At 34.4% G+C, this 18890-nt stretch overlaps 2 protein-coding genes and 1 long non-coding RNA gene across 28 annotated transcripts in view; 1 reads left to right on the forward strand and 2 right to left on the reverse strand.

The window, feature by feature from the left end:
• LOC127877631 (uncharacterized) overlaps positions 1–18890 on the reverse strand; it is a 155174-nt gene that overhangs the window by 41300 nt on the left and 94984 nt on the right. The window lies entirely within an intron of this gene.
• Positions 1–18890, reverse strand: part of LOC127877775 (uncharacterized) — a 184810-nt gene that overhangs the window by 12170 nt on the left and 153750 nt on the right. The window contains exons 2-4 of one of the 17 annotated variants that reach the window (XM_052424119.1): positions 15813–15848; positions 15313–15543; positions 13269–13344 (exon numbers count right to left, since the gene is read on the reverse strand). The exons of 11 other annotated variants lie outside the window; for them this stretch is intronic. In XM_052424119.1, the coding sequence (XP_052280079.1) occupies positions 13269–13344; positions 15313–15333 (97 nt within the window). In that variant the 5' untranslated portion in view covers positions 15334–15543; positions 15813–15848. Of the gene's footprint in view, positions 1–8421; positions 8774–13268; positions 13345–15312; positions 15544–15812; positions 15849–18890 lie in introns of those variants that run through there. 5 more of the 17 variants (XM_052424110.1, XM_052424128.1, XM_052424137.1 and 2 more) reach the window with 5 other exon arrangements.
• On the forward strand, positions 278–2376 carry LOC127877956 (uncharacterized). Its single transcript, XR_008048682.1, has 3 exons — positions 278–342; positions 778–887; positions 1243–2376. It is a non-coding gene; the product is annotated as an uncharacterized LOC127877956 (long non-coding RNA).

An 18890-nucleotide genomic window follows, 5' to 3' on the forward strand; every position in this document is an offset into this window, starting at 1 on the left:
ATCATTAAATAATATTTTAATTGATGAAGTGATTTGTAACTGTACTTTCATTTGATACATTGTGTTAATTCAAAGCTTAAAACTTTAATTATGATTTTATAGCAGTAATATGTTATCCATTTAAATGAAATTATATACCATTTTTATGAACTGAGTCAACTTTAAACTCTGAAAGCTATGACAACTATACTAATATAAAGAATTATTTGATTTTAGATACTTAACATTTGTTGAGTTACTACCCTTTGATATGACTTACCATAAACATAAAAGTAAGCAGACACCAATGTCACACTTGTTTTGTCATTTTCACAGTTTTCATTTCCATGTACATCTAATATGGTAAGTATTTAACATGTTTATTCATTGTTCGTTTCATAACTACATGCTATGTTTATAGATTTTAATTGATAAAACATTTTCTCAAACATCATCACAAGAAAATTTGTCTGCAATGTCATTGATGTTATTTATCACATATATTTACTAAAATTCGTTTGAATACATGCAAGAGTAGTGTGCGTGAAAATTTGACACCCTAACATGAAATCTACACTGTCTTTTGTTTTTAATAAGAGGTGCTAATATTTGTTTTTCCAAAACTTGAGTAGAACTCGGATAGGTACTAGTAAGCGGACATTGTTTTAACTCATTTTATTATCTTGTAAATTAACTTATTTGAATGTTGTTGTTTTTTTCTGTTGATGAATTATTGTGTATTCCTAATATATGTTAATTTCTGCCTATTCTAAATTATTGTTTGGAATATATTAATAGGTTCAACAAAAGAACTTCATCAGCCAAGGGAATGCCACAGTCTTCGGGGAAGAAAACATGGCTACATCTGGAGAGAGCTTAAAGATCTACTATGACTGCAAAGTAAGAAAGTATGTATTGTTAATTGTAATATGTTGATCCATTATTACAGTCATTTATTAAAGAGGTTTGTGTATACTAAATAGTTAGATATAAATGTACTTACAATGAGAACACAGGCAAGTTATAATTATTATTAAATCAAAGATGATTTTAGTTTGCTTCAAAAAAATGAAGCAGAGGAGTGTACTGAAGACATATATGAAAACCATGTGGTGATCCTGGTCTGGTATGACAATGATAATGATATTCATAAATATCATAGTTTGATTTCTCTCAAACATGATCATTGAGAGTAGAACATTAATGTCATTTCAAATTCTCTATTTTTCTGCAAAGGATTTCATATGTATTTCTGTTTTTCAGGCCAAGATGGTCCTATGATGACTCAACAATGGATGACAAGGAAAAAACAAGAACACCTTTTTTAAGACGAGGTCCACTTTTGAGAACTTTGACTGGAAATTATAGTGCTTTATTTGTGGCGAAAAAAATGAGCCGTCATAGAGACAATACATCAAGAGGTTTTAGCAGAAGTTGGTCCATAGGGCCAAACAAAATTTTTTGTGTGTTTCGGGAAACGGCTGAATTTTTTTTTAGGTAGGGTAGGTATTTTTTCTGGTCTTTGCGATGGCTCACATGCTTTTGCAAAGGGAATATCCGGAGAAAAAAAACATCGTACCGAAGTATGCGCGTCCTAGAATTTGGACCATATTCCATTTCTTGTTGAATTCTCAAATGCGCATAATTAAATTTGTAATCTGAAACACTCTTCCCTATTTAATTTTTACTCGACGTTAGCACATTCTTCAAACAAACTGTAAATGTACAATGTGTTTTAATATTTTATCTCGAGATAAGCGCGCGCAAATTATTCCCTACATGAACCACGTCACGTCAAACGCATGAAAAGCGTGCGTGAATTAAAATTCCGTTCAATTTTCCGTGGTAAATTTTAACAGAATGATATAGCGAATGATTTGGAATTTGACATTTCCTCAAAATTTATTGCAAATCAAACACACTGTATATTTATCGTTACGGACGTTTACATAAGTCACTATTGAAACAGTTATTGAACTGTATACTGGTGCAACAGAAAATCCAGACGAAACTGGATTAAGTGTTGGGTGTTGTCAAAACGAATCCTGGAATAAACCCCCTTCGGAAGAAACACCCTTCCCTAAAAACAGCATAGCGGAAGAAACCCCCTTTCACATTTTGCATAAACGGAAGAAATACCCTTCAATAGCGGAACAAACCCCCTTCCAGTTTTCAGACAGGCGGAATAAAACCCCTCCATAACTGTTATTCAAACTGTTCGAAAAACATTGACACGTAATTTGATTCATAATTTTCCTGTTTGAAGCAATAATAAACATTTTGTATATAGAGACAAAATATAAACTGTGCAGTGACACTCTTTTGTCAAGCTCGTATGTACCAATAGGGGTCGTCGTCAACCGGATTTCATGTTTTAGTTGTAAACGTATTCCAGGCTACTTTTATGTACTGAAAAGCTATTAGAAAAACAAAATTATGAAAAAAATAGTGGTTGATGTATAACAACAAAAACACAAATAACACAAAGTCTTATAAGCGGTACGTTAACCATATCTTATGTCAATTTCATAGATCTATATGCGGGCTTTTAATTGCTAATTATTTTTTTTTAACAACAACAACAGATTGACATAATTATACACCGAAGTTTGACAGGGTGTTATGTAAGAGTCACGCTGTTGGGCGGTCGGTCGATTGGTTGATCGGTTAATTGGTTTGTTTGTTTGTCCAAATCAAATCTTTAAAGTTTGTTGAGCGACTTCATTTGTCAAGCTATTGAATCGAAACTTGGAATATGTAATCCCCTTTAAAGTGAAGATGTGCAAGACACTTTTTCATGAGTAGTGATCCACACGTTCTTGAGTTATTTAGCCTTCATAGTAAACCTATTATGGCAAACGTATACAATTTTCTCCGTTTGTGAAGTGATCTTTTTCCATATTTCTAAAGCGATAGAATTGAAACATGAAATATGGCAATAACATGAAGTGTATGATGTTCAAGACACAATTGTGTTTGCTGTTTCAAAGTGGTGAGAGGGTATGTTAAGTCATGTCTGTGACAAAGCTGTAGTTTATGTACGTAAAATGCATCGCCTATAACGATCATGAAGTTTAAACTTCCTTAGTTTTAACCCAATTCCAAATCAAGAGTTTAATGGGCAGATATATTGACTTTAATTTAACATAAATGAAATAATGCATATTGCCACTTTTAACCTGAACGTGTTTTTAAATAAACCTTGTAAAATTATACTTGCAAATTATTTGATAACCTAAGTACGTATTATATTATGCTTGCAAAAACTGTGCATATTTGTTTTAAATGAGACACTCCATTCATATATATCAGCACATGTAATTTAATAATGAATAATGCACAATTCTAATATTGGGAGATTAATCTCCAAGTATAAACATGCTTGACATTGATGTCAATAGATGCTACAAAGTGGTTCATTTCTGCAATATTCTACACATCCTTGTTCTCAACAAGATATTGTTCCCAAACAGTCGATACTTACAGATAATTCTTACTCACTTTAAGATCAAAAGCGTCGGTGAATATCGTAATCCTGACAAATAAACAAAAGATGAGAAGCTATTTATCATACGTGACATGGAGAGTCCTCAGTTAATCTGCACTAATCGGAGCAAATTATCAGCTACATTTGTTCGAGTGGACAGAAACCAACGCGTTTATCTTGTTATCTAGAAGTGCTCAGTTTAAACATTATTATAGGGCGGTTAACTGCATTGCTTGTAAAACTTGGATGACAAATTAAATTGTTGCAAAAGTTTGCCCAGATCTTCGACGTCAATCTGAAAAACCCATATATACATGAATATTATAATCTGCAATTCTGTCGTGTGTGTTTCTTTCCCCATAGTAGTACTGTATTCGAATATTAAAGCTTAATGCGAGTGAACTCGTTTATATTCGAGGTTGAAGATAGCTTACTTATAGCCCTCTACTGCTTGGTAACCCAAGCTAAAATAAGTCGTAGCTTGCTGATTCAAGCCCAAATAGGTCACAGTTTGCAACTTCGATGATACGCGTGTCACAGTACATAATGCATGCATAAATATACGTAGTACGTTTGAAAAAAGAGTCTTGCTAAACTATAATTAGTACTTATAAAAAAAGTGGCTTTTATTTCATTGAAACGAATTTTGTTTGAAGAAAAAAAATGTGTCTGTTCAAAAGCGCTGGGTGCGATATATATGTGTTCTTATTTTTGCGTGTGTACTTAATCGATTAACTCTTAAGGCTTCTAGCGCAATCGCTTGTTTAATTCTATCTATGCAATTAATTAAAGCAAATTGTTCGTTATTCTACCGATTACAATGCGTTTTTTTTCAGTAACGTGTTCATCTAAATCATTTTAATCCAAGTGTGTTTGGAATTGGATTAATGGTAGATCCAAAAGCGTGCTTCTGCTCGTTGGCGCTATTCGGCAAATGTTGCTGTAAATTCACCCGACTTATATTTTAAGTTGTGTCAGAATACATCCATGCTTGAAATTAATTCCTGAGTCAGACAAAAAAAATGTGATAAAAGTCATAAAACTTATCCTCGGCGGTAAAACAATTTGGCCGCCTGTGAGAAGTTTGTTTGAAAAGCTCTCCAAAAACAAGGATATTATCATTAAGTGTGGGAAATCTTAACTCTGCACAAATGTAAAGACAATTATCCCCATCAAGTGATTTCTACTGATAGCATGTTCTGATTTCTGCGCCAAGCTGTTTTTTTTTTCACTGCTGATGTGTGCACATTGCTCACGAAGACCTTTTGTGACAATATTGTGTGCGTCGTCTGTTCGTTATCATGTACCATAATAACACTTCAGAGCACACATGAATTGCTCAATTTTCACGAAACTTTTTCAGCACATTTGTCGCAATGATATTTCGGACAACGTCACTAGGTCAGATTAAAAAAAGGGCTTGTGAAAACTCTAGAAGAAACATGTGTTACACAATCTTCATGAAGCGTACCCAGAACATGTGTTTTTATGATATATCAGCAGAGTGTTTGGAAACGATTTTTGTTCGTTAAAAACATCGCTGTCTGCGGGAGGGGGGTAGCAGCTGTTATAACATGGGTATAGTCAAACCTTGTGACACTCTAGAAGTCTGATGTTTTGCACAATCATTTTGAGACTTGCATAGAACCTTTTTTACAAATGATATATCAGCATAGTTTGAAAATGGCCCTTGTTCTTTTAAAAACATGGCCGCCGTTGGATAGGGCAGTTTTCTTATGTGGCTATAGTGAAACAAGGAGGTGAGGCAGTTGTTCGAGGCTATAGTGATATATTGTGGACGCGCTAAAAGACAATCATCATTAATTTCAATCAGATCATTTTTTAATGATATCTCGACTGAGTTTGTAAATGATTCCGGTCTGGTTTTTATTTTTTGCGTCTGGGAAACCATTTAAACACTTAAAACACATATCATTTTGTCCAATGATCATTAAACTTGCTCAGAAAATTAATTCTAATGATTTCGAGGTCGAGTATGAAATAAGTTCCAATCCATTAAAAACACGCTTAGCGGTTTTACTGACCTATTGTGTAGACAGCGATGTTTCAACAAAAGGGATTAAAATGTGCGAAAGCGACTCTTTGCGGATAATGGAGCGTTTCTGTCAAAATCGTCAATACGATGCGTATCCTTGGAAATTTATGAAATTCTACGCTGGATTACAGTGTGCAATCGATAATTGCCGGGCGTAAAATCGGATGATTGATAACGATAGCGGAAGTGGCAAATGCGCGGTTATTTCGGGCACTATTTTTTCAGAGATCTTTTTTTACAAGACGAAAAAAAGTAGGGTCGGGGCCAAAATCGTAGGTAGGGTCGGGTTACCCGAAACACACCTTTTTTGTTTGGCCTAGTTGAAACTTCTATATATTCAGACCGCAAAGTGTAAGATATTGCTACTGCAATAAATGATGTAGCCATTATTGACAGATTGGCAAGTGTTCCAAATGGTGATCTTGTAGCCATTGAGGCTCGATATCATAGAAAAAAGGTTGTTTGACTAAATACTAACAGTGTAATACTTATGCATTTTCCGGGCTGACACCCAATAAGGCCACTTCTGAAAACCAAACAATTTTATGCACAATAATTGATGAGATAATTAAAAATGAATTTGAGCATTCTATTGTTGTTGATAAAAAGGTGTTCTTCTTTCCTATATTAAAAAAATGTTTTGTTGAAATTGCTGAATCAGAAGGATGTTCAAATGATGCAAACTCTTATAAAAGTTCCAATTTGAAAAGGTTGTTTGAAAAATTATGGCCAGAGGTATCCTTTATTCATCAGCATGAAAAGCCTGACCTAGTTTGTTCGTCTAGTTTGACTATTAATGATGCTGTCAGAAAGTCAAAGGAGATGGAACAGGTCATTCAAGATGACAATGATTGTTCATACGATTAACTACCAGAGTCAGAGGACGACAAAGATGAAGCTGTATTTCATAAGGCGATGGGTATTTTGAGAAGACGAATTATAGAGAAGAATCCTAAATTTGATGACTGCTTTTACACTCCAGAAGAAATCGAATTGTCAGATCAGAAGCAGTTTGTGGGGCCTCTTCTTTGCAAGGCAGCGTGTTGGTTACATGACAAAAATGCTACAAGGAAGCTTCTGAGAGGACCATTACAAGATGTCTAGCTATTGCTTGTGACCTAACTACACTTGTCACGTAAAACCCATCCCCTAAACACCTGGGCTTAGGGAAACATCTCAACAATGAGTTTGGCAGCCGCCATCTGATTGAAGATATGTACACTCTTGGTTATTCCATCTTATATCCAGATCTTCGGTTATTCTTGACATCAGCAGCCCAACAGAACATTGCATCACACAAAATAACAGACTCTGGTGGTAATGTACCAGACAATATACTACCTAGAGACCAAAGGGGGAAGCTTGTAGTGGCAGTTGCTGATAACTGGAATCTGAATGAGCGAACAGTTGATGGTAAAAGGACGACTCATGCGATGACAAGCATGTTGGTCAGCAGTGCGCCAGCCGAGTCAACGAGGATTATACGACTTCCTAAAGCAACAAGTAGGACGTTTGACAGTCAGTCACTTCCTGGTTTACAGGAGTTGTTTTTCAGTGTTTGTAACTTCAAAACATAATTTGTTATTTGCATCATTTGTATTAGTAAATACAATGTAAAACCTCATAATTTACAACATTTGTATATAACGTTTATGAGTTTGTATCAAGCACGTAATACCTGGTTAGATTTGATTGTTGAATAAATATGATACATGGAGCACTGCATAGCTGTTCTTTACATTTTCCTTGATAAGTCTTAAAGTATTTATTTAAGATTAAAAGCAAACTTATTAAACTTGATGGTCATAATGCCAAATGACTTTCCACGAACAAGGAAAATGGCCACATAGCGTATGTAGTCTTGGTTACCATGTTACCAACACAATTTTAGGCATTTACTTTTGTTTAAAATGAAGCTTGTAAATGTGGCTATAGAATAAAGAGGTTAGTTATCACAGCAAATGTAAAGCATTTGAATTTAAAAAGAAAATGATATGTCAATACTCAAATTTTCGTTTATTTTTCCATTTTGACCATGAAATGACCTTGACCTTTGGTGACCTTGGTGATCTGTTTGGTAGAAGCCCTATATCAATGGATTACTTCTATCAGATATTAAAGTCAGTACATATAGGTGTTCAATAGACGTATTCAATACATCTTTATAAGTTATTGAATCATTAAACGTCGGCCATCTTGGACGCCATCTTGGATTTCTAAGCACTCCAGCACTTTCCAGAAAAACGACATCTTGTTCTGAAATCTACAGACCCTGACGAACATTTTTGTATATTAAACCCTCTGTTTATGAGTTGTGGCCAGTTAGATGTTATAAAGCTTAACTATTTTGCAGCAATATGATGACAATTAGCTTAGACAGGCAGAGCTACAGACACAAGAAAACCCTATGAGGGCTTGTCAGACACACATCTTAATATTTTTAATACAAGTTCTTCTCAGACATCTGGTCCATCTGTAAGACATGCATGCTTGTTACAAATACCTTTTCAAATGTCTAGCAAGAATGTGCATCTGACAGACAATGTTTGTACGATCATGCAGCTTTTTTCACATGTCCGACAAGTTTCCAAAAGTCTATTTAGCAGGAGGAATCAACACAAGCTGTCAGAAGACAGCGCGCTCGACTATTCGAGTGCTTTACAGTATAATGTAAGCCATCATGGGGAAATCGTTCATATTCAAAAAGGTTAAGGTAATATAGTCATATTCTAAGTGGAAGAGGACCATAATTGAAATATGTTTATCGGTTATGTTTTAAAGAAGCTGTACTTTATAGACGATTCTGATTCAGGTATATTTTCCACAATCTATTGAACATTTGTAAAGACATATAACAAACTATGAAGATTATATTTCAAGTTTTATAGCAATAGCTTGGGTGGGTTTTTAACCATGTTTCAACAAGATGTGTTTGTGAAACACAATGTCCCTCTATATGACGTTTGACCTTGAAGGATGACCTTGACCCTTCACCACTCAAAATGTGCAGCTCCTTGAGATACACACGCATTTCAAATATAAAATTGCTAGCTTCAATATTGCAGAAGTGACATTACATGAGCAATTTTGACCCATATATTTGACCTTGAAGGATGACCTTGACCTTTCACCACTCAAAATGTGCAGCTCCATGAGATACACATGCATGCCAAATATCAAGTTGCTATCTTCAATATTGCAAAAGTATTCATAAAATAAGCGATTTGGGCCACATATATTTGACCTCTGACCTTGAAGGATGGCCTTGATCTTTCACCACTCAAAATGTGCAGCTCCATGTGATACACATGCATGCCAAATATCAAGTTGCTATCTTCAATATTGCAAAAGTATTCATAAAATAAGCGATTTGGGCCACATATATTTGACCTCTAACCTTAAAGGATGACCATGACCTTGACCTTTCACCACTCAAAATGTGCAGCTCCATGAGATACACATGCAGGCCTAATATGAAGTTGCTATCTTCAATATTGCAAAAGTATTCATAAAATGAGCGATTTTGGCCACATATATTTGGCCTCTGACCTTGAAGGATGACCTTGACCTTGACTTTTTACCACTCAAAATGTGCAACTTCATGAGATACACATGCATGCCAAATATGAAGTTGCTATCTTCAATATAGCAAAAGTTATTGCAAAATGTTAAAATTGGCGCAAACAAACCAACAGACCAACCAACCAACAGACCAACCAACAGACAGGGCAAAAACAATATGTCCCCCACTACTATAGTGGGGGAAATAAAAAAGGTTTTGGGTGGGGAGGGTGGGGTGGGGTGGGGAGGATGGGGTGGAGGTGTAGAGGGGGGTATAATGTGGGGGTATGGTCATTTATTAGATGATGCTTCGAAAATAAGAAAAAACAAGAGATGTTTTTGTCAGAAACACAATGCCCACTATTGCGCCGCTTTGAAATAAAATTCAACAAGGGCTGTTTGTAAAAACATGCATGCCCCCCATATGGGCTGTCAGTTGTAGTGGCAGCCATTGTGTGAATACGTTTTTGTCAGTGACCTTGACCTTTGATTTCGTGACCTGAAAATCAATAGGGGTCATCTGCCAGTCATGACCAATGTATCCATGAAGTTTCATGATACTAGGCCTAAGTGTTCTTGAGTTATCATCCGGAAACCATCTGGTGGACGCACCGACGGACCGACCGACATGTGCAAAACAAAATACCCCCTCTTCTTTGAAGGGGGGGGGCATAAATACATCATTTGGCAGGCTTAATAATTATCTCCCTTTTAAAGTTTATTTCTTCTCTACTACCCTTTGATTGTATTTTTTTACTTTTGACCTTGAAGGATGACCTTGACCTTTCACCACTCAAAATGTGCAGCTTCATGATAACACATGCATGCCAAATATCAAGTTGCTATCTTCAATATTGCAAAAGTTATGGCCAATGTTAAAGTTTTCGGACAGACGCACAGACTGACGGACAGTTCAATTGCTATATGCCACCCTACCGGGAACATGAAAAGGAAAACAATTTTTTTTTGGGGGGGGGGGGCGGGAATTCTGGGGGGGGGGGGCGTGGGGGATGTTTGCGTGAAGTCCATTGTGGTGTAACAGGTAAGTGTTGTTTTCTCAAAGTATAAATCAAATCTGATCCTAAATTAAGCAGTTATGGCAATTTAAGCAACATTTATTAATTTGACCTTGAGAGTCAAGGTCATTCAAAGGTCAAGGTCAAATTCAAAATTGTCAGGTGCATGTACAGTACCCTCATGATAATAAGAAAGTATTTGAAGTTTGAAAGCAATAGCCTTGATGAAGAAGTAAAGTGGATCTAAACACAAAATTTAATAAAATATTCAAAGTGACTTAGTCAAAAATGGGTAATAATTTTGTTAAAATGCCAACAAGAGTTACACTTTTCCTGTACAGTCCCCTTATGATAGTTAGCGAGTGTTCCAAGTCGGAAAGCAATTATAGCTTTGATACATGTACTTTAGGAGTATAATGGACCAACACACAAAACTTAACCAAATGTTCAATTATCTACATGTAAGTATAAAAGGGGCCATAATTCTGTCAAAATGCCATTCAAGAGTTACATAACTTTGCCTGCACAGTCCCCTCATTATAGTTAGACTGTGTTTTAAGTATGAGAGCAATTGCTTTGATACTTTAGGAATAAAGTGGAGCTAAACACAAAACTTAATTTAATTTTCCAATTTCTTAGTGAAAAAGGGCCATTATCCTTACAAAATACTTATACAGTTGTCTGCACTTGTTTATAGATTGAGGTCGTGCTGGTAAAGAAGTATGCAAAATATGAAAACAATATGTCAAGGGACATAGAAAATATTTGAGGTGGTATGCACACTTTAACATAGACTTATCAATAATATGCGTATTCTAAGTGGAACAAGAGATGTGTTTGTCAGAAACACAATGCCCTCTAATGCAGCGCTTTTTTTTACCTTTTACCTTGAAGGATGACCTTGACCTTTACCTTTCACCAATCAAAATGTGCAGCTCCATGAGATACACATGCAAGCCAAATATCAAGTTGCTATGTTCAAAACTTCAAAAGTTATTGCAAAACTTTACTATATTACATTTTTAAATGTTTGACCTCTGACCTTGAAGGATGACCTTGACCTTTCACCACTCAAAATGCACAGCTCCACGAGATACACATGCATGCCAAATATCACGTTGCTAAGTTCAATATTTAAAAAGTTATTGCAAAACTTTACTATATTAAATTTTTGACCTTTGACCTTGAATGATGACCTTGACCTTTCACCACTCAAAATGCACAGCTCCATGAGATACACATACATGCCAATTATCAAGTTGCTATGTTCAATATTTCAAAAGTTATTGCATATCTTTACTATATTAAAGTTTTAAATTTGTGACCTTTGACCTTGAAGGATGACTTTGACCTTTCACCACTCAAAATGTGCAGCTCCATGAGATACACATGCATGCAAAATATCAAGTTGCTATGTTCAATATTTCAAAATGTATTGTAAAACTTTACTTTATTAAAGTTTTAAATTGTTGACCTTTAACCTTGAAGGATGACCTTGACCTTTCACCACTCAAAATGTGCAGCTCCATGAGATGCACATGCATGCCAAATATCAAGTTGCTATGTTAAATATTTCAAAGTTATTGAAAAACTTTACTATATTAAAGTTTTTGATTTTTGACCTTTGACCTTGAAGGATGATCTTGACCTTGACCTTTCACCACTCAAAATGTGCAACTCCATGAGATATATATGCATGCCAAATATCAAGTTGCTATGTTCAATATTTCAAACGTTATTGCAAAACTTTATTGTACGGTTAAAGTTTTGGGACAGAATGACAGACAGAAAGACAGACAGGCCAAAAACAATATGCCCCCGATCATTCGATCCGGGGGCATAAAAAGGGCCATAATTCTTACATAATGATTGATACAGTTGTCTGTTCTTGTTTTTAGATTGGGGCCATGTTGGTTAAGAAGTATGCAAAATATAAAAGTAATACATGTATGTCAAGGTATATTGAAAATATTTGAGGTGGTACGCAAACTTTAACATTGTCCAACGTTAACGCTGACGCCGGGGTGAGTAGGATAGCACCACTTTATATATGCAAACTTAAACAGTTTTATAAATAATATGCATATTCTAAGTGGAAAAAGAGACATTATTCTTACAAAATACTTGTTACAGTTGTCTGCTCCTTATAAATTGGGGTCATGTTGGTAAAGAAGTATGCAAAATATATAAATGCAATATCTCAAGGGACATAGGAAATATTTGAGGTGGTACAAAAACTTTAACATAGATTTATAAATAATATGCATATTCTGAAGTGAAAAAAGGGCCATGATTCTTACAAAATGCTTGATACAGTTTTCTGCTCTTGTTTTTAGATTGGGGTCATGCTGGTAAAGAAGTATGCAAAAAGCAATATGTAAAGGAGAAGGGACATAGGAATCCAAAATATTTGAGGTGATACGAAAACTTTGACATGGATTTATAAATAATATGCATATTCGAAGTGAAACAAGAGATGTGTTTGTCAGAAACACAATGCCCCCTATTGCGCCACTTTGAAGCCATATATTTGACCTTTTACCTTGAAGGATGACCTTGACCTTTCAACACTCAAATGTGCAGCTCCATGAGATACACATGCATGCCAAATATCAAGTTGCTATTTTCAATATTGCAAAAGTTATCGCAAAACTTTAACCAAGGTTAAAGTTTTGGGACAGAATGACAGAGTGACATAAAGACAGACAGACAGGCCAAAAATCATACGCCCCAATATCAGTTGATACGGGGGCATAAAAAGGGCAATGATTCTATCAAAATGATTGATGCAGTTGTCTGCTCATGCTTATAGGTTGGGGTCATGTTGGTAAAGAAGCATGCAGCATATAAACGCAATATGTCAAGGGACATAAGAAATATTTGAGATGGTACGCAAACTTTACCATTCCAACGCTCACTGGAACGCCGACTTCGGGGTGAGTAGGGTAGCTCCACTATATATATTTCCTATATAATAGTGGAGATAAAAAGGACAGGAAGCATCCCTGCTTCATACAGTTTACTCTAAATCATCTTTCTGTAATTCTACCAACTGATTGCAAATTAAGTTTTTTTAAGTGTAAAACAAAACAAAAAGAGTTAAGATCTGGGATCGAAACATTTTTTTATTGATTCAATATTCTTAAAATTTAATGTAAAGTATACTTACCATTACCATTCACAACTGCCACAAACAGACTCAACAAAAGAATGTGTTTCATTCTGACCAGCTGCTCACTGATGTTCTGAAATGGTTGATACTTAGTGATAAGGTTGTTTTTATATTTTTTAAACGAACGAGTACCAATAAATTCTGGAAACCCTTACAGTAAACACTTTACATGTATGTTGAGTATTAACTCATAACATATATACAACATAACAAATGCTGTTTGTCATAATATGTAGCAATTTATAATCATCACATTACATACACAGTATATACTATATATTGTTAATTAATATTTAACATATGTAACAAAAAATGCACATTCACAAACGAAATATGCAAGCCAGTTGGAAAAGTTGTGCATAATTGTATTTAGGCAAATTTCTGAACATACACAAACATCAACATCGAATTATGTATAATGCCACAACCCAACACTTTTAAATAATTATTGTACTTTGCTCCTATTCGCCACAGAATTGCACATTAACTATTCATGAGCTTGTATACATGTAGTTTCTTCATTTTACTTTTTGTTCAAACTGTACTTAACTTAAATGTACTAATAAACTTTAATGGTAATTGTTGTAAAAAATAAATTTGTATAAATAGTCCAATGAAGAACAAGAGCTGTCTCCATAGAATTACATATGCCCCCCGAAAAACTCTTTGATAGAAGTTATTAGCATTTTTCAAAACCTAAACAAAGATTTCGAAACCTAAACGCGGACCCTTAGTTCAAGGTCAAGGTCAAAGGGGTCAAAATTTGTGTGCGTATGGAAATGGCCTTGTCCACATACACATGCATACAAAATATGAAGGTTACATCTGAAGTGACATAGAAATTATAAGCATTTTTCGAAACCTAAACGCAAAGTGTGACGAACAGACAGACAATGCGATCACTATATGCCCTCCTTCCGGGGCATAAAAATCATTACACAAATCCAAAGCCACCTTGACGCAGACGCCATCAACCCCTAACAGCCAGCTGTGCTCCAGCTAGGATTTGAAGAGAGCATAGCTGGAAAAGGGGAAAGCCCTCAATCACAATAGGCATTCAGGTTTTTTGGCCCGATTTCATAGCCGAAATTCGGCTATGTTCCCAATCCCAAAAAGTATACTTTTTTCCAAAATGTGGTAAAAAATTCCCAATTTCCAAAAAAAAAAATCAAAAAAAAAATTATTTTTTTTTTTAGAAAGAAGTGTCTTTTGCATATTTTATCTCAATTTTAATTCAATTACATCTAACAAAGTATTTTATGATTTTGTTCTTTTAATTTTAATGATTATAAAGTGTTATATCAAATTTAGTATTTCCCTAATTAGTGGACTTTTCGTGTGGAAAAAAAGGCTAATGAATTTATTTTCCCAATTTCATGAAAATGCCGATAAAATTCCCAATTCCAAAGCCATGGGCTATCTTCCCAAAAAAGGGAAAAAAACGCTGGCATTATGCCAATTAAACTTAAAAATTTGATTCACTGAACTATTTTGACACATATCGCCTGTGGTGATGTGCGAGCGCTGCTCTTATGCTAGAATCAACAATGATTTCATGCAACTTTTTCAGAAAATCGAGAGGAAGTGAAAGGTTTATTAAGTATGGTTTTACGGTAGTGCAGTTGTCAGCTTCACTTTACAAATTAATGCAGAAATTTTATGAAAAGGACCAATAGAATGTCTGGGATATGAATACATTTGGATAATTTTAGTTGAAGATTTTGAAATGCAATTATACCTGTTTCCCCTTATTTTGGTTGTGTTTGTATACTATTTATTTTCAAGCGAAGTAATGTTAGAGAAATTAAATACTCGCAGCGCTTGATTATCAGTTAGAAGGGACTTCTGTTAAACAGAAAATCCTTTAAAGCCGAAATTGTTGTCCCTCCTAGAGCTAGTTGCAATAATTCAACTCTCAGCTTTATAACCCAATGGGTTGCTAAGAGTTGCAATGCGCTCTCTCTTGTCCATGGGTGCAAAATGTTATCAACAATGCAAGGTTAAAGGAACACTGAAACTGCAAGACCTTATTAAAGTTTACCTGTCTAAACCACAAACTCATCCAAATGGTACGCAGCTTATCTGGGGCACTGCTGGCGTTTGGAAACGATCTTCATATATCAGATAAATGATTTGAAGGAAAACCATATTTAACTTAACTTAATTGGACAACTGCCTCTTATTACCAAAATCCTTCAATATAAACTGCCGTAGAAACAAATCCAACACCACTATTCGCCATTGTTGTTTATTTTTTCTCCCGATAGATTCGCTGTAAAAAGGTTAAACAACAGTCAACACCAAGTTTAAAATAAACATGAATAATCGAAGCTCTGACAAACCATTTAAAGTAACAATCAATAAAGTATATAACAATTTAAATATATGGAATTTAAGACATTTAATAAAATAAATAGCACAGTTATTTTCAAGCAATGTCGTATTGTTTCGTTACCACAATTAACTGAACTATACAAATTCAAATATTATGAAAGTCCGATTTTTACGACATTTATCCTCGAGTGATTTTTAGATAATTACCTAAAATCCATTCCAATCTGTAGCGAGAGATGTTTCCTGTCAGATTTGATAAGAATGTCAAGCAGGTTTGTTTATAAACAAAATCTAGAGGGCACTAATGAAATACCGCGATTCAACCCGACCCACGAGTTAACCGGGTTTGTAGTTGCAATAATTAAACTCTCAGCTTAGGCTGAGAGTTGCAATGCGCTCTCTCTTGTCCATGGGTGCAAAATGTTATCAACAATTCAAAGGTTAATGCACACTGATACTGCAAGAGCTTATTAAAATGTACCTGTCTAAACCACAAACTCATCCAAATGGTACCATTGAAGCAAGAAATAATTGTTTTGTTTTGTACGCTGTATCCGCCATATTGGAAAATTGACCCAATATAGGTCAGGTCGCATTACACCAATATTTTGCACGTCGCGTTATGTGTTGGAGCCAAAAAGTCGATAACGATGTGGTATTCAATACAGAATACATTGTTTCAAATTTAAACATAACAATGCCAGCGAGAAAAGTGTGTTGAAACATCGTCGTGTTTTTATCGGATTCATGCAAAGGATAACATCCATAGGTTTCCATTCAGGTTAATTTAACATGGTTATGAAGTTAATTAATTATTTTCCTCAATTTGTCTCGAACGACGTCTGTAACTCTGTTAAGTGAAGCTCCCAGAGACGCCATAGCAAAAATTATCAAAGGTTCTGGGAGTCCGTTTATATGGACTACCGGGTTTGAGTATGTTTATGAAGTTTATTCATTATTTTCCTCAATTTGCCTCAAACGACGTCTGTTTAGTGAAGCTCACGGATTCCGTGCGCTGAACTGCACCCACGTTTATGAAATGGTGCATATGGACTCCTAGATCCGCCATAGCAAAAATTATCAAAGGCTCTGGGAGTCCGTTTATATAAACTACTGAGAAGCTGTGCGCATAGATTAAGCACAGCTTTTTCAGAACGCGATTTCTTGTTAACCTACCTACCCTTACCCTAAAACTAACATTAACTCTAACCATTGGTTACTAAACACTGGTTTGTTTAAAAATAAATTATAAAATGAGGACGCCTAACAACAGGATTACCTATATTTTAGTATAACTACGACTCAAAAATAAGAACCCATGACCATGATAACTCAACAAGAACCTACCATTAGCATGAACCAACAAGGGAGGCAACTTGTTATGTCACAATTTGGCAGTGTATAAAAAGTGGTACTTAATTATCTCACTACACATGGGCCTAAATTACGTTTAAAAGATATTTTCTGATTGGATGAAACAGTCCGAAATCATTCAATAAATAAAGTCGAGATATTTATCTTGCAGAACATGCAATGCCATGCCGCATACAAGCTATTTATAAAGTAAATATCGTAAATCAAAAAGTTTGTTATGTTTTTTTTCACGGTCATAGACAGTGTTCCTTGCTGAAAACAATGCAATATTACTTTTAAATCATTCATGCATTAGTTTTTAGCAAGAAAGAGGTAGAATATTAGTGTAAAACATATTTTTTTTAACTTGTGTCTGCTACAATTTAACGAGTGGTTACGGAAATTACCGATTGTACAGATGTATCGACAGACATATGCAAAACGAAAGAATAGCTTGCATATTTCAAATTTATCAGCCTTGAAATTACCTATTAATCAAACGAGAATCGAAATTATTAAAATATAAACTAGTAATGTTCGTTAACACCAAAATCTTTGTGCAGAACCATCATATTTTTGGAAATTGTGATGTATTGTTTTTCGGAAACCGACGATCGGTAATTTTCATAACCATATGGAAAATTTCATCACTGGCAAGTTTCGTTTCTAATGTTTTTCTCAAATATTCTGCCACAAAATTATTGTATACCATAAGACAAATGAATGACAAGTAATAATTCCTTGATTTTGGGGAGGGACACTGTCTATAAATGCTTATAAAAACGCATTAAGGCTAAACTTAAGTGCATAAAATATTGAAAAATAAATCATAATTCAAGTGTAGACAAGTGTTCGTTGTATCCGATATATTCATTCATCCACATTGCTCAGACACTCAATTATATTGGAAATGATTACGAATATCTGATAAAACTTGCATTATTTATTTTTATCTTTAAACTTCCTATCATAAATGTTTTTTTTGATAAACGTCGTCAATTATTAATTGTATATAGATTTCTCTATAGTTTGAAAAACATTTAGGCAAATATTTCTTATGTAAGATAAAATGCAAATAATTAATAAAATATTCCCTTTTGATCAGTATGTTGGTTTATCGGTCAATAACAATATCACTTTGAACATTGAATTATTTAAAAGTTATAACAAACATTAAATGTTCTTCCAACAAATGATTCGTAACACATATAACAGATTGATAGGAAGATATGAACAAATTAAGGTTGCTAGGTTGCCCGCCTAGAATGGTCCTGTTAGTATGGAAGTACTTGATATATAAATTTATTAGCCTGTCGGTGTTGTAAAGAATAAAATATTTTATGAATGTCTCAAAGTGTAGAATTATTTTGCATTTAGTAAAAGAAAGGCAACATATAACCCTTCAGTGGCTGACAAAAACTTGTGGCTGAATTAATACAACTAAAAAGAGGCATTATGCTTCTTGAAAATAAAAGTATACATCATTATATGTGAATTTTCTGATCAAAAGTGTTATTTTTAGTGAATAGGGGCAATACATTTTCAAGAATAAACAATATAATTATAAATGCTTTGGCGAAGTGCATCATAGTATTATCATAGTACCAGTTTTGGTCTAAAAATCCAGTAACATTTTTTAAATTTCATAACCTTGTTGCAAAAAAAAAAAAAATCATGAAAAATATAATTTTCAGAGTAACCTATTAAAATAAAAAAAGGCTTATTAGACCCTAGATATTATTTTTGCAATCATTTTCATCAATTACAAATGTTTAAAAAAATTATTGTTTCATGCTACTCATGGTACCAGTTTTTTGTCAGAAAATTAATTACATTTTTTTTAAATGTGTTATCCCTTGTTGCCAAAAAATTCATAAAAAATATAATTTTCAAAGATATCCTTTTAAACAAAAAGAAAATGCCTTCTTAAAC

Source organism: Dreissena polymorpha, chromosome 1, assembly GCF_020536995.1.
Source record: "Dreissena polymorpha isolate Duluth1 chromosome 1, UMN_Dpol_1.0, whole genome shotgun sequence".
NCBI classification, from domain to species: domain Eukaryota; kingdom Metazoa; phylum Mollusca; class Bivalvia; order Myida; family Dreissenidae; genus Dreissena; species Dreissena polymorpha.